Source organism: Cavia porcellus, unplaced genomic scaffold (assembly GCF_034190915.1).
Source record: "Cavia porcellus strain 051 isolate PalLab524CR breed Dunkin Hartley unplaced genomic scaffold, mCavPor4.1 scaffold_25, whole genome shotgun sequence".
Lineage (NCBI taxonomy): Eukaryota > Metazoa > Chordata > Mammalia > Rodentia > Caviidae > Cavia > Cavia porcellus.
In genome coordinates this window covers 28178588-28205452 of record NW_026947508.1, presented here as the reverse complement: position 1 = coordinate 28205452, position 26865 = coordinate 28178588, and the positions used below count along the sequence as shown (strand labels likewise).

Genomic DNA, 26865 nt, shown 5'->3' with positions numbered 1-26865 from the left:
GTATAAAGGAAGGTTCACAGCAGTGGCTCTCACGCTGTAGTTTCTGGGCCAGCAACATCATCTAAATTTGTCTCAAAGGCCATTTCCTAGACGCATTAAATCAGAAACTCTAAGGGAAGAACCCTACAAGATGTTTTAATAGCCACCCCCCACCACGATACCAAGGTATGCTACCATCTGAGAACCACTGATCTTGGGGGCTGCAGGCGGAAAAAAAGAAACCCACTGGTCTAAATAGTCTTCAGCATGAATTACCCAGAAAAATAGGCACTGAGGGCTTACTACAAAAAAGGTTCGTAGATGCTTAAAAACTCCACCCATCAATTGTGATCCTACTCCTAAATCTAAATCTACCACTTCCTAGTGCTAACAGTTTAGAAAAGAAAGCAATGCCTAGCCCTGTGGCCTCAACATGAGAAGTTTTTCCACCTACTGTAGGCCCTACCTGGGGGAGTTGGCCTTCAGGGACCCCATCTCGATAAAAGATGATGCGGGTAGGCTTGAAGCGGGTAGACTTGTAGAACTGGATAAGCAGCTCACGCACCATGTAGGACAAGTCTTCAATGATCTCCTGCCGTGGTCGCTGCACCCGCACAGTAGCACAGTATCGGCTGGGGTGGGCATCCATACTGCCTACTACCTAACAATCAAAGAGAAAGGATCAGCCTTCAGGATATTATTTTTCCTTACCATCAGAACAGGGCCTAGGTGGGATTCAATAAGTCCTAGTTGCAAAGTTGTTTATGCCATGCATGCAGAATTTTTTTTTTTTTTTATCAGTACCTGGGATCAAACTCACCACTGCACACTTGCAAGGCAGACGCTTATGCCGCTGAGCTAAATCCCCAGCCCTCGTGCAGAATTTTTAATCTGTCTGATAAGAATACCTGCTCTCAGTGCTATGGCTGTACATACTGAGAACTTTGCACAAGGCTTAGCTCTAGCCGCTTGCAGAGGGGAATGTGAAGATCTGACACTTTAAAATCAAACAATATTATTGAGGCAGGTCAGGTTTATCTTTTCTTCCATTCAAGTGTTAATTTAGCCAAGAAGCATGATCCTAGTGACAATGTTCTCATAATTGGTGGGAATAATATCATCTTCAAAAGGGACAATAGCCAGAGCCCAGGAAAGATAGTCACAAGAAAACCCAGGATGAATGTATTGGAAGATTGCCTATACTTAGCAATATGAGACCAATGTACCAAAACAAATGCGAAAATTGGGGCTGGGGATTTAGCTCAGCGGCATAAGCACCTGCCTCGCAAGCAGGCAGTCGTGAGTTCGATCCCTGGTGCCAATAAAAAAGAAAAAGACAAAAAAAAAAAAAAAAAAAAAAAGAGATGTGAAAATTGAGGAAATAGAAGTTGAGAAGGAGGACTTCCGGGAGAACATGGCCGACAGATAACAGCAACTACCGGAGGCTCTCTGAAAGACTCGGCTCAGAAGCCAGGAATGGTGCGGACTAAGGAGACATAAGCAGGTGGAGATATGCTCTGCTGACTCAGGAACGAACTGGGCTGAGAGAAACCAACTTGGAATGAAGTCCTGGTGCTAAAACAGGAACAGAAAAGCCTTGGTGTGGAGGCTGGACCCCGCACCATTGTAAGCCGCAATTTGGGTTTCCCGCCGCACGGCGGCTGGCTGCCTCTACAGTGGCTCAACAAGGAGAGAGACGCGCAGAAGCTCTGAGAACGGCAATCTGCGAATGGCAGGGAGGCGTGCACTGACTTGTGGTGAGGTGAGTGAGAGAAGCTGACACTCTACCACAGTTTGACTTCAGCAGAGGACTTTCTGGGCCCGAGCAGTCCTGCGGGAGCAGGGCGCAGTAGCAACTCCAGCCACACATCCCCCTCTCGGGCGGGATTGGTGAAAAGTGCCTGGCCTGCGTGACGCTGCCGGCGGACCCAGTAGGCTGTCCCAACTCAGATCCCAGAGCCTGACGGTGGCCGGGAGGGGAGACGCGTAGGCTGCCTGGTCCGTAACTCCCTGGTGCGCAGCGGTGAGCGGGAACAACTAACTGGCGCAATTCGATCAGGCTGTGGCTGACTGGGAGAGAAGCTGGGCCTCTTATATAAGCTTGCATATATAAGGAACAGAGAAGAAGAGGCAGCATGGGAAGAGGCAGCAACAAGAAAGGCTAGTCGGCCCCCAATTCTGAGAAACAGGCAATAGCAGACACCGCACCAATACACATAAGGCGCCATATAGAGAGCCTCATAGACCAATTCAGGAATGAAGTTATCAACGACCTGAAGCTAGAAGTATGCAGAATAGTTACAGAAATGCTAAGTACCACCCAAGAAAAAACAGGTGGTGGAATGGAAGAACAGAAAAAAAGGGGAGAATTGTTTGATGGAGAAAACAGAGAAAGCATAGAATACATGAAGCAGGTTCAAAGGGACTACCAAGATACTAAGAAGTCTATCCAAGACTGGCATAACAGCTTGAAAGAAACTAAGGACAGACTATCTGAACTGGAGGGCAGACTTGTAATATGGGAGAATGAAATGAAAAACTTCTTAAAAATAACAAAGAAACAAGCAGCAATAATACAAAGACAAGAAGATGATAAGAGGATCCACAACTTAAGGATTAAGAACATAAAAGAAGAAGTAGGGACACAAACAAGTGAACTACAAAAGCTACTCACAGAAATAATCCAGGAGAATTTTCCTAATTTAGCAAAAGGTAAAGATACTCAGATGTATGAGGCATACAGGACCCCAGCTACCTACAACCCAAACAGAGCAACACCCAGGCATATAATAATAAAAATTCCAGAAATTCAATACAAGAACAGAATATTAAAAGCTGTCAGAGACAAGAACCAGACCACTTACAAGGGAACACCCATCAGAATTACTGCAGATTTCTCTGCACAAACCATCAAATCACGAAGAGCGTGGGGGGAAATAATTCAAGCTTTGAAAGATAATAATCTCCAGCCAAGATTGAGATATCCTGCACAACTGTCCCTGGAAATTGATGGAAAAACAAGGTGCTTCCAGGATAAAGAGGAACTGGGGGAATTTGCAACCACCAATTCAACTCTACAGAGAGTATTGCAGGATATTCTAAAAAAAGAAAAATACAAAGAATCCAGAAATAATGGCAGAGAGGCCACAACGAATGGAGCAGAGAACAAAATGAAGAAGACAAACTGACAGCTACTGACAGAAAAAGAGCTCAACAGAAATGAGGCAGAGAAGATTGGATGATAGGAACAGCTATTTTGGAGAAAATGACATCTTAATAGGTAATACTGATTTAGTATCATCTTGTTTTGAAGTCTCATCTAGCTTTTGTCCTTCTGTCTCCAATGGTCTAAATAGGCTGTATCTTATTGGATTTTATTATGTACGATAGTATAAGCAAAAACCTTTTAAAGACAAGGAGATTATACAGAAACCATTGTTCATTTTCTGTTAGTTGATTCTAAATACTCTGTAATGCTGTCATTCTCTTGAATGGTTTTACATTGTTTTGATATACTTAATGCTACAGTATACGAAGTTGTACTCAAGGATTTCAAAGAAAGAGACAATATGGTAACTACTTTTAGGTTAGGATTATCTGGTGGTGAAACACTATTCTGCTTAAATGGTTATGTTTTGATCTGCGCTGTTTCGTTGTTATGCCCTCTTTTATCTCAATCTCCACTCCATTATTTACTTTTTTATGTTTATCCTTTTAATTAAAGGAAAAAAAAATAGCAGGATATATTATAGTAACCCACTTTGACTTTTCATTACCTTGATTTAAAGCCCTGTATTACTCTCACCATCTGGTTTTTAACTGATGTTCCCCTATTCTGTTTTGCTGGATAGTATCAGGTTCGAAAGTTTAGGCATCAGCTGTGAAGATAATGAGATTCATTATGACGCCCATTCTTGTTGACTTTTATCTAATTTGAAGACCTACAATGTCTCCAATGTTTTGGTTTTGTCGGTTTTATTCTTTACTGTTTTGTTCAATTGTATTATAACTAACGATATAGGCAATTCTATTAGAGATAGCGGGAGGCATTATGGTAACCATTGTTGATCACCTTGTATTATGTTTTTACATTATCTATTATGTCCACCCTTTTGACTTGACCGATTCTGTTCTGTTATGTCACATTTGGTTTTACTCTCTTCCAAAAAAGCAATAAGAACCGTGGGAGCAATGAAACCCAAAATGTGTAATAGTCATTGTACAAAAGAGAGGAAAAGAAAGTGCTCCAAACTATATAACTGCATGTATATTTAAATGTATAAGATAGAAAATGATATCACAGAGTTTTATTGGATCAATGAACAGAACTGTTTGCAGTATCATTGATGGAATGTCCACTTTACAAGCTTTAATTTTGTGACTTGATCAATTATTTCTAAGATGACAATATGTAATCCATTAACTAGTGATTTCCTACTGTTCATTTTTTTTCTGTAAATCTGTATAACTTGTACCCTTTCCCTGCTTTTTTTTTTCTTTTCTCCTTAAATAAAATTTTAAAAAAAATGAAAAAAAAAAAAAAAAAAAAAAGAAGTTGAGAAGGAAAACTAGATCTCTAGCAACTACAAGCCCCTCACAGACAGGGTACAGCAAAGTCAGGAGAGGAAGTAGAGAGACATTTAATCTACTAGATGGATGGAAGGTGAACAGGAGTACAGGAAAGGACATTCCCAGCAAAATTTTTTTCACTGTTGTTTTTTGAGACAAAGTCTCACTAGGCAATTCAGGCGGGCCTTGAACTTACTATGCAGCCTGTCTTCAAATTCACAGTGATCCTCTTGTCTCAGCTTCCCAAAGTCTAGGATTACAGGTGTGCATCACTATGTCCTGCTTCTAACCTTTTTTTTTTTTAAGGATTTCAGAAAATTTTAGACTTACTCCTGTACATCCAAAAAGCTGGTGTGGAAAGAGAAAATTCTGACTATGGAACAACGATGGGAGATTGGGTCATGTTTCTGGCCACCAGCCATATTTTCACTACACTTTGCCCAAAAAATACACAGCAGATCTTATGAAGAGTCAAGAGCTAGGGCTGAGGAAAGAAAATCTGTGTTCTTTAGGATTCAGAGTTAAGAGGACAATCTTACAAGAAAGCTGTGCATATTACTCACTGCTGTGATAGAAGGCTTTTTCCCATCCCCTGCTGGGGGGTGTGTAACATCAGCTCCCAGGAATATCACTGGCTGTTGAAAGACAGCAGAGCTAAGCAAGGAAGAGAAAACAAAATGGTGAGGAATTGGGTCATTTCTGCCTGGCACTATCCAGCACCCACACTAGTCTTTTTTTTTTTGGTTTTTCTCCTTTTTATCGGTACCAGGGATCGAACTCATGACTGCCTGCTTGCAAGGCAGGCGCTTATGCCACTGAACTAAATCCCCAGCCCCTTCTTCTTATGTTTGATTTACTCTGCTTGGCCAGAGTAAATCTATTCTATTGTCTATTCATCGATCCCCAGCAAGATACCCTGACAACAGTAAGTAGGTAACAGAGTTCATACCGCTGGTGTGGGACTAGAATGTTGTTAATGCCACCAAGTTTCACATTGATCTTGAGGCAGAGGTTGGACAGAGTCTGAGGTGAGGTCTTCACCACATTCTTCACCTGCACACACTGTGTAGCCATTCCCAAAAGTGTATCTCCAACACGCTTCACTTCAGCTATGGGGAGGACAGAAGTAATTATTCTACTCAACAAATATTTACTGAATGCCTACCAGATGGTCAGCAGTATATTAAAGTGCCAGGGAACACAATGGTGACCAGAAACACACAGAGTTCTCTACTCTGCTAGTGCTTACTATCTAGTAGTAATTTGTTAAAATAATGAAAATTACATTGATAAATGCTATAATAAAATTTTATGATGCGGGCTGGGGATTTAGCTCGGTGGCATAAGCACCTGCCTTGCCCATGACCCGATCCCCAGTACCGATTAAAAAAAAAATTTATGATGCTATGAGAGCATATAATAGGGACCAATAACTTAATTGGGAAAAATATTCTTGAGTAAGTAATGATAGAACTGAAATCTGAAGGCAGGAAAGGACTTACAGAAAAGGAAGGATTTGAGAGAGAACATTTCAGGCAGAAGTAGCATGCAAAACTGCATTCTCCCAGGAGAGAATAAGATATATTTAAATAGTTGAAAGATTGTATTATCCTAAAAGATAAACAAAAGGACCATGCTTTAAAAGAGGGAAAAAAGTAGTCCCTTTTGCAGATCTACACAAGAGATGAGGGTAGACTACATTAAGAAGGCCGATAAGAGGCTTGCACTGTAGCTCCAAGGTATCACATGTGCTTAGTATGCACAAGGTCCTGGATTCAATTCCCAGCACTGCTCCCATGCCCCGAAACAAAAATAAAGAGATTTTATGAACAACATTTAAGTGTTTAGCTCTTTAACAAACAGGAATCGATCATAAATTATTTCTGAGACTTTTTTTTTTAAATTTCTGAGACATTTTGAGTCTAAAATGTTTTTCTCGTCATCCCAGTTAAGATGTCAACTAAGTAAATGGTTATAGCAGGTGAAAGGTCAAAAGACACAGTAATACAAACTTGTGTAATATTTAAATAAAGGTAGTAACTGAAAGCCTAATCTTGGTAATGTCACTCAGGAAGTAGAATAAAGAGAAGAGGCTTAGCTCTAAATTTTTAGTAACTTTCAGTATTTGTAAAAAAAGTAGATGAATCTGAAAGAAAGAAAAATTCTCTCTTTTGTTCCCTGAGCAGCACCATAGTGATAGCAAGAACAAGCACTTTATGAAAGACAGCAAAAAGGGAGCCAATAAGAAAAGAGTTTGGCCCATTTTCTTTTTTTTTTTTTTTCCTTTTTATGGTACCGGGGATCAAACTCACAACTGCCTGCTTGCAAGGCAGGCACTTATGCCACTGAGCTAAATCCCCAGCCCCTTAGTCCATTTTCTAAAAAAGACTGGTATAATGTGAAGGCACTGGCTATATTCAACATAAGAAATATTGGAAAAACCCTAGTCACTAGAACTCATGGAACCAAAATTGTGCTTTATGGGCTCAAAGGTCATGTGTTTGAAGTGAGCCTTGCTGATCTGCAGAATGATGAAGTTACCTTTAGAAAATTCAAGCTAATTACTAAAGATGTTCAGGTCAAACACTGCACAACTAACTTCCATAGCATGGATCTCAACATTCGAGCAAGCCCTGTAAAATACAGAGGTCATCTATTTGAAGTCAGCAAAGTCTTAAGACAAGAACTAGAGGTAAAACTTAGAGAGGAAGAAAATTTCACAAAGGTAACTATCTTCTGTAGCTGATTTTACCCTGGAGCCATGCTGATTCTAGGTGTGAACAGGAGACCAAGATAGCAAGCACTGCAATAGCAGAGGGACTACAGCTGAGGGACAGGAAAGCAACATAATTTTTGCACTGTTTAAAGATCTACCAGTTTTGGGGCTGGGGATTTAGCTCAGTGGCATAAGCACCTGCCTTGGAAGCAGGCAGTCATGAGTTCGATTCCCGGTACCAATAAAAAGGAAAAAGACCAAAAAAAAAAAAAAGTAATAATAATAATAATAGTAATTTAATAAAATTCACTCTTAGCTATACACTCAGCAGAAATAAGCACCTAAGTTCAGAGGATGTGTACAGCGTTAATTTATAATAGTAAAAAACTGGAAATAATCCAAGTATGTACATTAATAGACGAATGGATGAATATATATATTTCATATGATAACGAACTGCTACTAGACACAATACAGATGAAAGAAACTTCATGTTCAGTGAAAAAAGCAAGAGACACAAAAAATTGTATGCAGTATGATTCTGTTCCTATAAAGCACCAAAACAGTCAGAACTGATCTGTGGGGTTAAGACCAGATTACCACTGATGACAGCAGTGAGAAGGGGACACTATAACAACTAGTATCCTAAATGTTAGTAATGTTCTCCTGGGTAATAGTTATGCCGTTGAGATACTTTGTGAAAATTCATGGAAACCTTAACATTTCTTTTTTCTTCCTTCCTTTTTTTTTATTCGACAGGGATTTACTACGTAGCACAGGCTGGCCTTAAACTCACTATGGAGCCCAGGCTGACCTCAAACTCACAGTGATTCTCCTGTCTCAGCCTCCCAAGAGCTAGGATTACAGATACGCACTACCACATCCATCCCAAGATTTATATAAGCAATTATAATTTACTAAGCTTACATTTTTTTTTAAAAAATCAATAGTAGCAATTTAATGGAGAGAAAAAGACTTAAATATACTAATGACAGGATACATATACTAATGACAGGATACATATGGTACCAAATCAGAACTCGGTAAATAGGACGTTGTTTTCCACTCTCAAGGCAATCACAATACCAGCAGAGCCCTGATTTGACCATCAAGGGCATTTTCCCCAGCTTACCATGAAAAGAAATGAAGCCATTTCAAGAATCTTACTAACTCTGTTATTTGCTTAATTCTTACGCAGATAACCCCAAGACAAGGTAGTACAACCTAAGAATTTCACATAAATGTATGGAATCCAATGTCCTAATAAATGTCCTAATGTCCTAATAAAGGTCTAAGGCTGGAGACAAATGTCTCCATTACTGAGATATACACTCTTAGATATACACTCAGCAGAAATAAGCACCTAAGTTCAGAGGATGTGTACAGCGTTAATTTATAATAGTAAAAAACTGGAAATAATCCAAGTATGTACATTACTGAGTATGTCTACCATTACTGAGTACTGACAAAGGAAAATCTGAGCAAGACCTGCCTGATCCAGCATGCTACACAATATTCCTGAAGTAGCCAAGATTCTCCAGTAATGTAGGGAACCAGAAACATGGATGCTTATTTAAGGCATTCTTACCTTCCATTTAACTGACACCAATACATAGTCTGGAGATCAACTAACTTCCCACCCTGTTAAGCTTTGTGTCTAAAGCCTCATGCAAGGGTGGCCAAGTCTAGTTTTGAGATTAGTTTCTTGTCTCGCACTAGGATTGGCAGTGTGAGTGCAACACTTGCCAGGGACAGGTAACCAGCATACAATGTTAAGAGAGGGAAAGGGGAGAGCTTTGCCTTTGTGCTCCTTTGCCCTTTTTCCCTTTTCACTCTTGTCCTTGCAGCCACCATGGATGGTTGCCCCTCAGCCACATCACCCTAATTTGTGCCAGCTGAAAATTGACTGAAACCTACATGAACTATAAGCTAAATGAACCTTTCCTTCCTTCATTTTGACCTTGCATATTTTGTTCCAAGACAATAAGGAATTATTGCATATCGTAATAGTATAAGATTTTACCTTCGTGTATATCTGAAGAAGGAAGGTTTCAGAGTAGAGTCCTACCTACTCTATGCCAAAAATAAAATGAAACAAGGTGGTAACTAAACAGTGGCTTGATAAATTAGACAAATCCAGAAATGAAACAAGCTGATGGTCTAAGTTATGACAAAAATAAAGATTAAGTAGCATTTAAACTAGGTCTTGAAGGACAGATAGAATTTTAAAAGATACAAGGATCAGAAGAGTATTCAAATAATCTAGATGAGAGCAAAATGATGGGAGCAAAACTAGAGAGTGGAAATTAAGATAAAGAATGAACATTTGAAGCATCTACTATGTGCCAAATGCTACTTTTTATGCAATTAATTCGTGAGATCAGTTAACTGATATAACCAGCATTGAAACTCAGTTTTAATTCCAGAATCAGTGACCTTTCTACTGCATGTGGCAAGAGAATGGTGCAAGGTAAAATAGAAATGATTACACTAGCATCAGGGCTCTGAAAACCTTTTATGTAGTAGGAAGTGGGGATCAAATAAGGTTTGTTTTGGGAGTACAGTCATAAAGTCTTATCTTTGACAAGGATTAGAATAGATGATCAATAAACTTACAGAAAAAAGATAGAGAAGCCAAAGAGACAGATAGGAGCTACAGAATATTTAAGGGCTGGATTAAAAATTTAGTACTATAACTTATGACATAAGGTAATGAACAAATCAACTAGGATGTATGAAAATTAACAGAATGTAAAGACACAGAGGGCAAAGGACAGAAACCTGGACATTCGTAGACCAGGCATTTTTAGTAGTAACAAAACTAAAGAGAAACAAGAGAAAACATCCAGAAGTCAAAGAAAGAAGGGAATTGGAAAAGGGGTGACCCTTCACAGAAGAGATTTAAGAAAAAGGTAAACAAGAAAGCTAAAAAATAAGTAACCGGATGTGGTGGCTCACACCTATAATCTCAGTACTAGGGAGGCTGAGATAGGAGGATCGTTTTGAGTTCGAGACCAGCCTAGGCACTTATGCAACTGAGCTAAATCCCCAGTCCCCATATAACAGTTTTAATGAATGGAGGGGTGTTCAAACCATGTGACTTCAATTCTGCCTTTTCTTTCCATCCCCACCTGAAACTGAAAATATCCTCTCCAGGTTGGAAAAAAACAAATCAAATGCCATTACACACTGCATCTTAAATGATCCAAATCTTGGTTAACAGGGTTTGACAGGCAGCTCTTATGCAAGGTATAACAGATCTTCTACCCCACTAATTCGCATAGTCCCAATATGAATGCTAGCGTATTTAGCTTCCCTCAAAAGAGACATAATGATGATGATGAACTCTCCAAGTGGGCTACTGTCTTTATTTTCGACATTGATAGAGTACAATTTGGATCCTCTGATTCATTCTAATCTAACAGATGCCTATGATGGGTTCCTACCTATTACTGTTTGAAACCCCACTTCTTTAGACTAAGTCCATGTGAAAGACTCATGAATTATAGGAGGTAAAACTTTTTGGGGCTGGGGATTTAGCTCAGCAGCATAAGCGCCTGCCTTGCAAGCAGGCAGTCATGAGTTCGATCCCCGGTACCGATAAAAAGGAAAAAGAAAAAAAAAGTGAGCTCAAGGCCAGCCTGATCTGCACAGCAAGACCCTGTCTCAAAAAGACAAAAAAAAAAAAAAAAAAAAAAAAAACCTAAAAAATGCTACAGAGTAAGTGGCAGGTGAGGAAATCATGCAGAGAACACAGAGAAATTATTCAGAAAGTTTGAGGAAGAACAGGAAGAAAAAACATAAAAGAAATAGAAAAACTGTAATGATGAAGGATGGGGAACCTGAAGATGTTTGAAGGTTGAATGCTACAAATAGCAGGGGTGGATGAAAACAACAGTACAGAGGAGTTGACTGAAGTAAGAGACACACCACTTCCCTCGAAGCAAAGGAGAAAATGGTCTACAAAAAAGTGTTGAGCCAGAGATGTATGTGGCCTTTCCTATTTTAAAAAAGAGGAAAAGACGAGAAGCCCCTCAAAAAGTCCAAGTCATCACCAGATAGCAGAGCACTAGCAGAGCCAAAGTACATTCCACATGGAATGCACGATGTTCCAATAAGTAACATTCTTAAGGAGAGGAATCTATACTGATCTTTCTCTGTATCTGGCCACCTTAGGCTGGCACAAGACCAGACCACTGGACAGAGAATTTCACTAAAGGTTGCCGGCAGTGTGAGCAGGAAGTAAAATCTGGGATGACTCAATAGCTCATACAGACAGATATTTCTCCACTAAAAGAAGCACTGACATTAAGAACCACCTCTGGCCAAAGCTAAAAATTTCCACTGACTTTCCTAAAAGCCCTCTGGAGGTTACCCTGAGAAGAGTCCTATCATCATCAATGTCCCAGGAGAACTGTACCATACACTGGTGTCTTCCCTGGCAAGATGACGATAATGAGCTGCAGCCCTGAGTAGGTGTTCTTCAGATGCCGGAACATGGGCTCCACACTGTCTGCTCCCTGTGCGTATTTGCAGAAACAAGGCTGACCCTGGATGGGCATTCCTGCATCCTTGGAAATCTTCCGCAGCTGGTCTGTGAAGTTCCTGCAGCACAAGCATGGTCATAACAGGAAGTAGTTAGGTTCCACTTGACTTTTTTTATTAATTTTTAAAATCTATTATCTCTTCCTTCTCCCCTTTCCCTTTATCTCTTGACACCCTTTAATACTTCTGACTGAATGCTTCCACCTCAGGCACTAAGCACAAGGAGAGGCACAAAAGATTCTAATGTGAATGAAAAATGATGACATTTAATGCAAATAAAAGTATTTATAAGCCAGGTGTGCTGGTGTACACCTGTAATTCCAGCCACTCAGGAGGCTGAGGCACAAATAGTACATAATTTGAAGCTGGCCTAGAGAACTCATGAGACTCTTGTCTCAAAATTTAAAACAAAAAAACCAAAAAGGGGTAGGATATAGCTCAGTGACAGAGGGCTTGTCTAGCATGGGCAGATGGCTGGGTTCCGTCCCTAGTACTGTCAGGTGGGTATAGTTCACCAAAACAAAACAGGGTTTGCTAATTAATTGTTCAACACAGACAACACTAAGAGAGCTGAAGGAAACCCAAGAGACCTGTCAGTATTCTCAGGGCTCTCTCATACTATCCCATTCAAACAGCTTATGCTCCATTGTGCAAACAAACAAGCAGATATCTAAGTATAAATAAGGTCTTTTTGCTCAAAGTAAATGAAGTTCCAAAATAAATGAAGTTCCAATAGTGATGGGAGTATGGAAGACATTCAGTAAAAAGGAGCTCTGTCTTTCTCTCCTGGTTCTTTGAGGTCTAAGAGCCAACTGTAACACAAGCTTCTTTTCTTTCTGTGGCCTGAGGACTTTATCCTGGGAAAGGAAGACAAAATTGGTAGAAAAGGTACATACGTAGTAGAGTTTAAAAATCTTAGTCATATAAATAAACTGACTAGGCTGAGTGTGGTGGCGCATGCCTGTAATCCCAGCACTCTGCAGGCTGGGGTGGGAGACTGCCACAAACTCAGGGACACTAAGCTACATAATGAGTTTGAGGCCAGCCTAAACTACATAGCCAGACCTGTCTCAAAAAAACAAAAACAAGAAAAAAAAGAAATGTTAATTTTAAAAAGTATATTTAAATATAACAAACTGGCTGATAGATACAGGTAACTGCTATATTAATGCATTTATTATTTTAGATTTCAAAATAAATGTCAGGATAGAAAAATGCAACCTAGCCACATTCTCATGTAAATGAGGTAGGGCTTTGATGGACCAGTAACAGTATTTCTTTGATTTCTCTGCCTTACACGCAATTACAGTGTAGCTATCAAAATGCTAGTATGTTACTAGATTTTATGTTAATAGATTTCATTAATAATAGGTTTCTACTTCACGGGAAGGAATATTCTCAATCTTCTGCCACCAAACCACACTTAGGATACTGTGTCCACTCTTGAAAACCAAAAACTAGAATTTTCTAGGATAGAAATAGTCTTGAAATCTTGACCTGAAAAGAAATCTTGTCTTTAGAAATAAGATACTTGAGTAATGGAACCTCTTTGGCCAGAAGAAAACTTCTGACAGCCCAAAGAACTTCACTATTCATCTCCAAACACCAGTCTTTTCAATTCTTCAACCTTCATGCCTCTAGTTCTTAGTCAAAAGAATACCATGCTCTGTGCTCTGTATCCTATCCTTCCACACTTGGAGGCTTCGGTAGGGTTATTTTCCAGTTTCTGAGTTCTATTTTTAGCCTCTACTTACTATGCCATTCTCCCTGAACAATTGTATCCACTGCTATTGAAGACTCAGAAATCCTTATCTTTAGCCTAGAAACACATATCTGAATACCACTGATCCAGATGGACAAGCTGTAATCTTATCACTTACATCTAGCAGTCACTGGGAGAAAGGAATGCCCAACAAACTAATCCCTTCCAAGCCTGAGATTCTAGTTTGACTAGTTCCTGATATCCCAAAATGGCCAAAATAGATTGCTTAAAAAAAACATGAAACAGGCATGGTGGTACACCCCTATAATCCCAGCTCTTAAGAGGCTGAGGTAAGAGGATCTTTGCAAATTTGAGACCAGCCTAGGCTACAAAGTGAACTCAAGGCCAGCCTGAACTGCACAGCAAGGAAAGATTTAAAAAAAAAAAAAAAAAAAAACCTATAATCCCAGCACTCAGGAGGCTGAGGCAGGAGGATTACCCCAAATTTGAGGCTACATAATGAAGTTCAACCTGAACTACATAGTAAGACCCTGTATCTAAAGGAGGAAAAAAAAAAGGACACGGGAACGAGAAGCACATAAACAATAGAGGTACCATAAGATGCTATGGTACAAAGGCAAAGAGCTAGGAGCCCTTCTAATATTTCTAAAGGACAGCCATCCAGTGCCAAGCCAAGCACAAGTCATCTGAGCCTAAATGGGGTTAAACAGCCAAAGAACCCAGAAAAGAGGAACCCCTGCCAAATAAAAAAACCTATTTAACAGAAACTGTAATTTTTAATGGTTGTGGTATTCAACTGGGAAACACAGGAACAGAGGAGATGGGAAAGAGCAGGGTCTAAGGGGCTGGGGATTTAGCTCAGTGGCATAAGCGCCTGCTTTGCAAGCAGGCAGTCGTGAGTTTGATCCTCGGTACCGATAAAAAGGAAAATGACAAAAAAAGAAAAAAAAAAAGCAGGGTCTAGAGCTGCTAGGTCCATTAGAAGCTGCAAGAAATATTTTTTTACAAAAACTCAAAAGACCAGCTGAACCACCTGGGCACTGTCTCCTCTTCATTATCCTCTTCATTACCCAAAGCAGTCAACTCACTGACTCCTTCCCCCCAGAGCACACAATGCCTTCACTGTACATATAGACAGCTACCACAGCAAAAGGTACCAGAAAACAAGGAACTATAAATACGGATGAGGGTTTTGTTTTGTTTCATTTCTTTTTAAATTAGGTGTATTCTGTACTGTTTTATTGAATAGATCTCAAAACTGTTTAAAAACAAGAAAGACTGTAGGGGAAGGTACAGTGACTTTCTCACTTCCTCACTCACTCACTGAAGTCGTTATTTCCCTCACCAGTGTCTTTAAGCCATTTGATTTTATCACAACCCCTAGCCCTTCAGGTATAATGGTGCAGAGGCTCTTACAACTCATCTGATTCAGGTCATCTGCACCCAACTGAGCAAGTTTCACGCACAGAAGACAGATCAGTGAACCACCTAAATGAGTTGCTCTTTTTTTGTGTCCCATGAGAAAAACAAATTTTGAAGCTCAGATCTAATTTGATCCCAACTCTGGCATTTTTAGATGGTCAAACTTTTGAACTTTCTGAGCCACGGTCTCCTGAAAATGAAAATATCATTGCCTACTCTCTGATATGAAATGAAGGAATAAAGCCTAAGTAAGTTCAAAGTTGGCACAAACACTGCAGTCTTCACTGTTACTGTTTATTATCAGTGATAATAACAGTAATGATAATTCATACCTCCGTTAGGAGATTTATGCCTCAAAATCATCCCTGATAATGGCTCTTTATTAAAAGTCTCTTGGAGCTGGGGGTTTAGCTCAGTGGCATAAGCACCTGCCTTGAAAGCAGGCAGTCGTGAGTTCGATCCCCGGTAGCGATAAAAAGGAAAAAGACAATAAATAAATAAAATAAAAGTCTCCTGACCACAGATGGACAAAAAATGACCAGATAGACATCTGAGCCACAAATGACAAAGCTCAAGTGTAGAGGGCTAAAGTGCTTGCCTAGCATACATGAGGTCCTAGGTTTGATTCCCAGTACTATTAAAATAAAAATAAAAATAAAATTAAAAATAAAGGCAAGGCAACCAGGGAGAAGACAGAGCAGACTACAGATCAGTCTGGACCCCTGTGTGCTGGAGTGGGCAGCATCCCTGGGATCTTTCCCACCCCTACACCCAATGCTCCTTACTTGAGCACCTCTTCTCGACACTGTTTTTGTGGAGCGAAGCAGGCGATGGCCCAGACCTTGATCTCAATACCATTGTAGAACTGTTTTCCCCGCATGTCCCAGACACCTTGGTTGGGTGTGGCAATGGCCCGGTTCTGGAGATAGGCAGAGGGTGCACCCAGGTGAGCCTCAGTAGAGCCAGGTAGGTAGGTAGGAAGCAAAAAGCCCCTAGCTGTGTAACCCAACCACCCACTTATGCCCCAGAGATGTTGTCTGGCCCTGACCCTGCTCACCCGGCCGCCGTACTGCAAGATGGGCGCCGGCAGCACTCGCCCTGTCACCTCCGTCATGTCATCCTTCACTTTGATTCCAAATTCTTGTATGTAGGGATCTAGGTTGTAGCTGGCATTCTTCATCTGCAAGGCAAATTAAGAGGATCTCAGGAGGGCAGCAGCATGGCAGTATTACACACCCTCTAGGTCCCAAGGAAAGAGCCCTAAAGAGAAGCTGAAGTTGTCAAGAAATGGCCCTAGAAAGCAGTGGAAAGTAGACTACAAAGGAAGTGGGGTACATAACACAGGGAAGTTATATAGGAAGGACAAGGAAGAAGCAAAAGTAACTAAAGGGTCAAGACAGAAGAACATCCCTGTGGGGTCCCAGGCAACAAACCCAGACTCAAAGAAAGCATCAGTGCTACTAAACACCCCAATGGCTGAGTAAATGAACGTGTATCCTCAACAGCTCCACTGACCAGGCGGCTGATCTCCTCCTGTCTGTCTGGAGCTGACCTAGCTGTAGCCTTTATCATGGTTGAAGTCTGGTTGTCAGTCAACTTCTTAATGCAGCGCTGCCCAGCTACAATATTACAGACCTGAGGAAATGAGAGAGACAGGTAACTCTAGCTCAAGTATGGTGCATCCTATAAAGAGACCTTAGCTGTCAACCATAAGGAAGGGACTAGAGAATCCCTTGTGCATCAGTATGGTCTCAAGTTTGACTTGTTATATAACCCAGAAAATATCCATGTGAAGCCTGGTGTAGTGGTAGGTGCCTGTAATCCCAGTAATTGGGAAGCTGAGGCAGAAGGATCAAAAGTTCAAAGCCAGCATGGGCTACAATGCAAGTTCAAAGCCAGCCTGGACTATACTCTAAGACCCAGTCTCAAAAACAAACAAAAAAAATATTCATGTGCAAAACAAAAGGCAGATCTGCAATCAGGTCTCATGTTAAATGAGGAAAATAAGTAACAATCTCACTGATGTATGGAGATTAATTAAATAAATCACTTAAGGGGGTGGGAATTTAGCTCAGCGGCGTAAGTGCCTTCCTTGTAAGTGTGCGGTCGTGGGTTCGATCCCCGTACCAATAAAAATGAAAAAGACAAAAAAAAAAAAAAAAAAAAAAAACAACATACCGGGGACTGGGGATTTAGCTCAGCAGCATAAGCACCTGCCTTGCAAGTGTGTGGTCATGAATTCGATCCCCGGTACCAATTAAAAAGAAAAAAAAAACAAAACAAAACATATTAACCACTGGGAAAACAGAATTTACATTGTAGGTAATATTCATCTCCTTTTTTTTTTTTTTTGGAGACAGGGTTTCTTTATGTAGCCCAGACTGGCCTTTAACTTGCTAATGTAGCCCAGGCTGTCCTTGAATTCACAGCAATCCTCCTGCTTTAGCCTACCAAGTGCTGGCATCACAGGTGTGCCACCATGCCAGGTTTCCACTTCCTATGGAATAAGGCACACTTGTATCTCTAAGTCAAACACGAGTCTTAATTCCAGATAGCTGGAAAAGAGAAATTAAGAGAACATGAGTGTAAATATTTGAAATGTGTCCTAATGAACTGGTTATTTATTAAATAGTAAATATATCTTACCCTTTTGCTAACAGCCCTGGAAGAACATAAGAATGGGACTGGGATGAGAAAAGAATTTAACACTTAAGAGTGAGCCCTATAGTTCACAGGAAAACTACATCAGACCTTCTCAGAAGGTCTATTTTCCAAATTTCGAAATGAGTTATGAGAGAATACAAATGATTCAACAGACCTCGGATGATCATGTCCTTGTACAATGCCTATTTCCCAGCCAAGCTATACTTGGCAGCCTCACCTCTAGAGGCAGGTAGGTATGTTTTTGTTCCTGGCCAACTTGCAGGCAGGGAAGATGGGGATACTTGAGCTGAAGGTTGTATTTCTGCTTAAAATATTGTGCCACCGTGCACTCCACAGTCTGTCCACTCTCCAGCTGTAAGGGAAACCTGTTTGGAGGAAGGAACACGTCTTAACCTAGCATTCAATCCTAGCTCTGCAGTCCTATGGAAAGCCTCAGACTTCTGTGTTATCCTACCAATACCTTTACCCACTGCCACTCATGGGGAAAGCAGGTAATACAAGAAGTTGAAGATTTGACTGGCAAGGCCCACCACAGTTAGGACAGTATCAGACTCATGTGTATTTCTGCTGATAAGCAGAAAACCTAACAAAGGATAGGTATTCATAGTCCAGCATAGCCAGCAGCCAAGAAGGAAGACAGAATTAGTGAGCTGGCTTTCTTTTTTTTAGAAGGAAGAATAAATTCAAAGATTCTAATGTTTTCAGAACTGTAACAAGAATCAGTGGAACCTCTTGTACAGTAAAGGCCCAAGGAGGAAAGAAAATCATTAACAAAGTAAAACTACAGAGACAATCAATAGATATAGGAAGGTTGGGAAAAGAGATGCCAAATTCTCACAGCTATTTTTAAAACCCAGGTCCAGCCCAAGGTTCACTCTCAGGGTCAGGGGAACTGTGTTTGAAATCTCAGCCCTCTTCCACCAATGGAGTATGGCTCAGCAACCCAGCCAACTTACGTCTGATGGCTAGCAGGGCGTCGGGTAACATTACACACACGATATTTCCTCTTCATCTGTCCACAGTGGGTCACTTCCACCTTCAGGCCTGAGATAAACACACAACTTGTCAGGGTTGGAATAAGTTGCTTATGTGCCCAGGCTTGGCCTTTCCCAAAAGTATTTCCTATTAGGACTGAAAAAGCAGCAATTTCCTTTTCCCACCTGGTTTGGTCCTCACCCTTGATCTCCTTGGTAAAGCGAACACGCTGGGAGTCCGTGAGAGGCTTAGGCTGCTCATCTATGTTCCTGATGTCCAACACCTCACACATGAACTCAATCACTGGCTGTGCCTTGTAGAAGGCAGTGGCTGAGACTGTAGGGACAGGGTAGGGACAGCTCAGCTTAGATTCTGTCTTCCAGAATAAATGAAGGCACTGAAATTTATACCCTTTTTCTCCTAGGGGACTGGGATGGGGACAAGGGGTGCGAAGGCTAGAGGAATTAGACCAGGAGTGTGGTTGCAGAGCTGGGAGGGGCAAGGCTGGGAGTGTGGTTACTGGATTTAGGGTGCCCCTGACTCCACGGCTCTCCCCACTCACCATCAATGTTGAGCATCATCTTCCACATGGCTGGGCGCACAGACTGGTGAAAGCCGAACCAGACCTCGCGCCCACCCCCCAGCGGGTGGTAGTAGCCCTCAGGCGGTGAGAAGAAGGAGCGGCCCACAGGGGTGTACCTGGCAGGGACAGGCAGAGAACTGGTCCCTCGGGCACAGGCCCCCACCCTGTGAGGCATCCTGGGCACGTAGGAGCCCTGGCCTGGAAGGCAGGACACCAGGGCTTTAATGCCAGCTCTGATCCTTTACTGGTTACATGACTGACCTTGTGAAAGTCTCTACTATTTTTCTGCCTGCAGGCACAGATAGGGCAAGGTCAAAAAGTGTCTAAGGACAGGGCCAAGGCTTTATATACCTAAATGTATATGCATACTTGCCTGGCATATGGTAGGGCTTCAAAAAACTTTCTTTTTTTTTTGCAATAGCACACTGTGGCTCTTAATATATGTGCCCTTCCCCCCACCCAACAGTTGTGCCAACACTAGTAGCCCACGTACTACTAACTACACTCCATACCTCATGGATGCCAGATGCCTCATGGCCACATCCAGGGCTTGCACAGACTCCAGGGGAACAGGGATCTGGCCACTGACCAAAGCTTCATGCAGCATACGCCAGCTCACAATGGCTAGCCACTTGATGGAGACCTTAAAAATTCGATCCTTCCCCTCCCCAGGGATTGTCACCTCAAAGTCGACCTTTAGAAGGGTAAGAGAAAAAAGTGAAAGACTGCTGTAACTTTTCCACAGACCAGTATCCCCTGCCTTACCCCAAATGCCTCCCTCAACCATAAACTTGCCAAGAATCTGCTCCTTAAAATCTATAGGGACACACAATAATAACCCAAGAGTAAATCCAACCTTTAGTTTCTAGTTACTTTGAAACAGTGGTTCTGTCCCCCTCACCCTAGTAGGAGGTTCTTTAGGACTGTTTTATGTCTAATCTCAGTCTATTTAGGGGATAGACACATGATAGGGTAAATAAATATAAGCATTTATCCACTTCTAATCCTAAAACATACTTTCTCAGCACAAAAGATAAAAAGCATCTTTGGAATACTAGACTCCAGATGGACTAATAGGAGCTCTGCTCCATTCCAGACCCAACACAGGCCTAGCCTAACTCCTAGCCTTACCCGTTCATTGCCAATGGGCAGGGCAGTGACAGTATAAATGTTCTTCTTTCCATCATACACAGGCTTGCGATCACCAAAGATCTGAGGCTTGAAATGCTGGACCATGTATTCCACCACTTCCCTGTGGAGCACAAGAGAGTGGCTTATGAAAGTTGAGACTACCACTGCAAGCTTTTGAAAGTAACTCAATGTCCAGGAAATGTCTCATCTACTATATTCAATCCTAGTGAATATAGTCTTTGGTAGTATGTGTGACACCTCATTCCCATAAATCATTTGGTGGTATTATTAAAATGTGCTTCTGATTCAGCAGATTTAGAATACAGCCTGATATTTCATATTTCTAATATATTTAGTGGTCTTAAATCAGATGCTGGATCAGATGTTGCTGGTCCTAAAATCACCAAAGCTCTAAGCGACCTGCAATACTGGGTATGAGTGCCTCCTGAGAAAAAGGGAATCTGAGGAAAGAAAGGCTTGATAACAGTGTCTGGCCAGAACCCAGGCTGCTCCACTCTCCAACCCCTAATCTGATAAGCAAAAAAAGTACAAAGGGAAGAGATCTGAACTGGAATATGAACAAACTGTAGAAAAACCTTACTTGTCGAAAGCCTTTAGTCCCAACACCCTATTTTCTCTACACTATGACCTCTTCCTTGATTTTACTTTTTGTCCTCTGCTTCTCAGATCAAGAGCATCTATCATTCTTTCAAAATCCCAGCCCATCCAACTATCTGAGTGTCCACTTTCTAAACCAAAGTTCTCGAGTACTATAGCATACAGTACCCTCCAAAAGGTACGTTAGAGCTGGATGTGGTGACACAGACTGTAATTAATCCCAGTGATTTAGAAGACTGAGGCCAGAGGATCACAAGTTCAAAGCCATACTAAGTAATTCAGTGAGATCTCATTTTAAAATAAAAAAAACTTTAAAAGTCAAAGGATATAGCTCAGTGGTACAGTGCTTGCCTAACAATTAACAAGCACAAAGCTCTGGATTCAATTCCCCATATTTACCCCACCACCACCAAAAAAGGTACATCAGGAGAAACTCTAAGTACACACACAGTTTCAATGCCTAGTATCTCTGAAAAGAGCACGTTATAGTAGAAAAGGCTACCCTTGAGTTCCAGGTTATACGCACGCGTCTTTTCCTCCCACCTTCCTCTCTCATTTGAAATGCCCTTTTCATATATTTTTAAACATATGAAAATATATTCAACATCATTAGGGAAATATAATTTTAAATTAGACTAAGATATATTTATCTACTTATCAGAAAAAAAAATCTGATGCAAGTATAAGGAACAAGTGCTATGATACTGTGCTGATGGGACAAACACTGACAATATTTTAATATTTTAAAATGTACTATATTTAAGTGCTGCCTGGCAAGTACAAAGTCATGAGTTCAATTCCCGGTACAAAAAAAAAAAAAAGTACTATGTTAATAATTTCACTCCAGCTGAGGGTTTAACTTAGCGGCATAAGTGCCTGCTTGGCAAATGCGAGGTCCTGAGTTCAATCCCCGGCACAAAAAATAACAATAATTTCAATCCGGGAGATATACTTGAATGTAAATACATATGTATACATAATATTCAATACATTTTCATTTCTATAGCAATTTAAAAATCAACCTACATTTTTCTCAATAGATTTATGAAAGTTAAATATGGCCATTCAATGGCATATCTATGGAACTATCAGAGGTCCTGGGTTCAATCTATAGCACTGTACAAAAAGTAATAATAATAATAAACTAAAGGAAAGAGACATACCCTATAGAACTCTTATGTACTGCTTTCCAAAATATATGATTTAGTAGAAAAATGCAAGGTATAGAACTGGATACAAAAGACCCAGATTTTATGTTTTAAAAATATTATATGTGCATATATGCTCGCATATGCAAAGAAAAATATCTGGAAACATACTCAAGAATAACAAATTAATGCGTCCAAGGACCAGGATAATAAGGAGTTATTGGCTGGGGGTTTAGCTCAACAGCATAAGCACCTGCTTGGCAAAAGCCATGTCATGAGTTTGATCCTCAGCACCAAAAAAAAAAAAAAAAAAAAAAAAAGAGGGGGGGATATTTTTCACTACTGCGTTTTTTTTGTTTGGGTGTTTGGTTTTTTTTTTTTTTTTGGTACCAGGGATCAAACTCACAACTTCACACTTGCCCAGCAGGTACTTGTACTTGCTGATCTAAATCCCCAGCCCAATACCGCTCGTTTTTGTAATTCTTGTATTTTTTATACTGTGCATAAGATTTTCAATTAATAAAATAATTGTAGAAAGAAATATCACTTCTTCTAAAGCTAATCCCTCTATGCATTCTGCAAAGTTCTCCTACCTCAGCAGAGAATGTCTCTCTCTCATTTAGTCCATCTCTAATCTCTCCTTTAACCTTTAACCTCTCCTTTACTAGGTCCTTCTCTTGCTTCTGTAAACATACTTGTGTCTCACAGAAATTTTTTTTTTTTTTAGAAACTCTTCATTTATTCATTTCATGAAGAACTGAAATGTGTGAAGCACTACTGCTGGTCCTTTCCAGCCAACATAGTCTCTGTCTCCCCCTTACACTGCCAAAGTAGTTGGAAAAAGCTACCTGCTCTCACCATTCCTACAATATTACCTTCCATTTATCCTACTCAAGGCATTTAGGTTAACCAACTGCTCTAATGAAATTTCTCTGGCAAGAGCCACCAATTATTTCCTCTAAACATTTATTGTTCTCGCCTGACATCTCCTCTTCAAAAGTTTTCTCAGATTTGGTTATAAAAATCTCTACTAGCTGCTCTTTAACCTTCCTGGCTCTTTTTTGAAAAGATTCAGGAAAGTCAAGGAAAGTCAAGTCTCATGGATTTGGTGGCATCTATGTGCATCACTTACCGGTTAACTCTGCGGGGACACTTATCTGGCTTGATGTCCACCTCGTAGTGGTAGACGTCGATTTTAGGAATGTCCACCTCAAAGTAATTCGCCAGGAGCTTGATTGGCTTCCCGACAGTGCCAATGCCAGGACGACGAGGTGCCTGGAATACCTGCTGCAGGGGGGGCAGATAGGCGCCCGCAGCTACAAAACAAAAAAAGAGGTCAATGAGGACAGTGTCTGACAATCTCCTAACTACTCTGATCAGAGAAGGCACAAGGCCTCCCAAAACACCAAAGCTGAGTATAGAGGAAGCCTCTTTCCTCTTCCCAACCCAGCTGAAGGGTTCCCTTTGCTCACACATTCCCAGGCTTATGCATTTTTGGAGTTTTGTTTTTGTTTTGAAACCTCTCTTTGGTTAGAAAAATGCCTACCTTAAATTCAGATAAACAAGTATGAAGTTCTTTTTTTAATTAGAGAATTTTTCCTAGAAGTTAGAATCCCAATGCTAGGAGGGTATCCAGGATGGGTCCCATACAGTGCTGTGCTACAAGACTTGTTACCGCAAAGCAGAGCATGGGAACTGGTGGCCATCAAAGTAGCAAGTTCTCATTGCATGTTAAGTGAAGAAGTAAATCTGGCTTTCAGTAACAAAAAGCCTTTCTTCCTTCTATTAAATTAAGACATCTATAAGGGGGCCTGGGGACTTAGCTCAGTGGCATAAGTGCCTTCCTTGCAAGCGTGTGGTTGTAAGTTCGATCCTTGGTTCTGGTAAAAATACAAAAAAAAAAAAAAAAAAAAGATATCTATAAGGCCCAGGTATCTAGCAGTCTGAAAATATTCTACTGTCTGCAGGTTGGATGCTTACTCCCCTCATCACTATCCTGAACACACAACTGCCATCATCTTGATGTTCCTCTGTGATGCACACAGGAGGGAGATCTAAAGAAGGTCAGGCTGAAGCCAGACAGAGCGACACATGCCTGTAATCCCAGGCATGTAATCCCAGGCATGATTGTGAGGGAGAGGCAGGACAGCAAGTCACAGCTCAGCCTGGGCACTTTAGTGGCTCAGTGAGACCCTGTCTCAAAAAATAAAAAAGGCTGGAGATGTAGCTCACTGTAAAGGTTGTAGGTTCCATCACCAGTATACCAAAGAAGGTAAATAAAAGGCCAGGCTGGGAGAATGGAAGCAATGTTTGAGACAAAAATAAGGCCAATGAATGGCTAAAGCTGGAGAAAGTGCTAAAAGGATAATGTTGGGAGACTAGGCAGACAGGCTGAAATAAGGGACCACAGCAGAGGCCGGAACTAAAAACTGTAACAGAAAAGGGCTTGAATTGGCCAAGGAGTTGAGGAGAGGCTTGAACTAAAGAACAGGGCAAGATAGGTTAGAGTTGTGCGATAGGGCAAAAAGAAGGGGAAAAAAAGTTGTAACTGAGGAGACAATAAAGAAAAAGTTTGAATAAATAAAGAGCTATGGGCCTTGGGAAAGACAGTCACCCACCAGAATGCATTGGCTCTGAGAAAGAGAATGCAAGATTCGAATTTCCATGCTCCACAAATCCTCCCATAGAGGGTCCAGACAGTAAAAGGGATCAATTTCAAGACAGAGAGGGCCCTTGGGAAAGGGGTAGGGCTGGGCCAGTGGGGTTGCTGCCCCCAGGCTTCTTTTCTAGGTGGGTGGTGGGTGGGGGAGGGAAACAGCCTAAGAGAAGCCTTTGTCCTCAGTTACTATTGTTCTTGACAGAAGAGGACCAGCCCAGGTGGGAGGAGAGAAGGATAAAACAGCCCAGAACCTCCATTACTAGAGTTCTGCTTACACAGACACACAGACTGGGGGGATGGGGTATATCTTCAGCTGGGGGGTCAGGAAGAGGTCAGAGCCATTTGTGGGAGGGCATCCCTCCCAGAGTTAACAGTGAGGTCTCCTTCTAACCACCTGTCAAGTCCAGCCCCACTCTGAGGACAGGGAAAGGGAGGCCCAGGCTGGAGGGAAAAGGCCTCAGCTATGTAAGGAGGTGGAAGACTAGTAATTCACACCTGGCCACTTACCCCAGAAAGAGATGGGCAGAAATTTAACACAAAGTCAAAGGCAGACATAAACATACAAACATACATCCCTGTCACACATATCCAAGCATGTCTAGACCTTGACAATTTACCTTACCCTCACTGCCCTCAGCCAGGTTCTTCAAAGGCAAAGACCCTAAGTGCCCTGGTCATTGCTGAATCTCCCAGGCCTAGTGCACACAGCCATACTCAGTGTGCAGATACTCAGTATGCAGATACAGCACTAAAACACACAAACATATGAACACCTGCAGCTGCCCAGAAACTATCATAAGCCCTGCACAGGACTTGTACCCTTAAGGTACAAGACATAAAAAGACACCTTTCTCCCTACCAACTTCTTAGATTCCGTTCATCTCCTTAGCCTCCCGGGCTGAACAGTCATTTGGGGTCTTGAAGAAAGACATTCCCCTAGAGCTGGTGGCTGGGTAGCAATGCTGGGGGATGGGAGAAACACTAGCCTCAACGCCTTCTCTTTCCTAGAAATAGGACAACATGCCAGACTCAGCTTTAGACCATCACTCTCTCCAAGGAGGCTTTGGGAAAACAGGGGAACCTATACCCTTACTTATCTCCAAACTAAGCAATGCAGGCAGAAGAGAGAATCTCTCTCTTGTTCTATACCCCACCCCCAAAGCTTCACAGCTGTACAAAGTCTCTCCCCTCTCCAGCCCCACCCTGCCCCCAGCTTTTAGTCTGAGAAAAGGGAGACACTTCCCTTCAAATCCAGACAGGGACAGACGGTCACTTTGTGATGCAGATGAGGGCCCCAGCACAGAGGACAAAGCTCTGGCCTAGGGGGAAGGGGCGGGGCCCTTCCCTGCAGACAAAAACTGGAGGGAGGGGCCCTGAATAGGACACTCCCCCCTCGCCCCATTCCTAACCAGTACAGAGAAGGAAAAGTAACAGCCCTAGCTTAGGATTCCTTCCCTGCAGTTTAGAGGCCCACAGACCTCCCAAGGACCCACAAAGCTTATTCAAAAGACTTGAACTCAAGGGCTAGGTTAGGAGGTGGGTAAACAAAGACTAGAGGCCAATCTCAACAAAACGGTAGGTACTTGTCTACAAATTATTAAATACCTGCATGAGTACACATAAATTATTAAATATGCACATGTGAGCTTAACTGTTCATACTGCATGTGGTTTGCTTCAATTAACAAATATTTTGTGTCAGGACTCACAGTAGGCAATTGTTGATTGCATAGATATAGTATGTCACATCCTATTTCTACCTTCAGGGAGCTCCTGGTCTGGTATGTATGCCTGAAACACACCTGTGCAAAGAAGACATACCTGGACATAGGCAACAACACCTTAGTTTGGCACATTGTCCTTGGGCCTCCTCAGGACACCAATTGTAAGAGAACAATAGACCTAGTACAATAAGGAGGCAGTTAAGGAGTCTCTCCATCAGAAACTGCCAGAATAAAATTTAATTACATACTATGATGTTCCATTAGGCTTTTCCCTAAACTACACCTAACTATAGATACCAAACTCCAGCACCTCCCTTAAAAGACTATTTCTTGTAATAAACAAAAAAGTCCATTTTTTTCATCACTCCAGAGCCCATTGGGAATTCATCAAAATAAAATCACTAGTCTGG

The 26865-nt window shown here is 41.4% G+C and overlaps 1 protein-coding gene across 4 annotated transcripts in view; it reads right to left on the bottom strand.

The window, feature by feature from the left end:
- Positions 1-26865, bottom strand: part of LOC100726664 (argonaute RISC component 1) — a 37500-nt gene that overhangs the window by 7847 nt on the left and 2788 nt on the right. Inside the window, exons 2-15 of one of the 4 annotated variants that reach the window (XM_013153992.3) lie at positions 23206-23389; positions 20308-20428; positions 19689-19870; positions 19156-19292; positions 18795-18929; positions 18575-18662; positions 17836-17983; positions 16470-16589; positions 16003-16134; positions 15740-15873; positions 11685-11869; positions 5498-5657; positions 5112-5202; positions 446-640 (exon numbers count right to left, since the gene is read on the bottom strand). In XM_013153992.3, coding sequence (XP_013009446.1) covers positions 446-640; positions 5112-5202; positions 5498-5657; positions 11685-11869; positions 15740-15873; positions 16003-16134; positions 16470-16589; positions 17836-17983; positions 18575-18662; positions 18795-18929; positions 19156-19292; positions 19689-19870; positions 20308-20428; positions 23206-23389 — 2012 coding nt within the window. Of the gene's footprint in view, positions 1-445; positions 641-5111; positions 5203-5497; positions 5658-11684; positions 11870-15739; positions 15874-16002; positions 16135-16469; positions 16590-17835; positions 17984-18574; positions 18663-18794; positions 18930-19155; positions 19375-19688; positions 19871-20307; positions 20429-23205; positions 23390-26865 lie in introns of those variants that run through there. The other 3 variants (XM_003471377.5, XM_063236073.1, XM_063236074.1) reach the window with 3 other exon arrangements.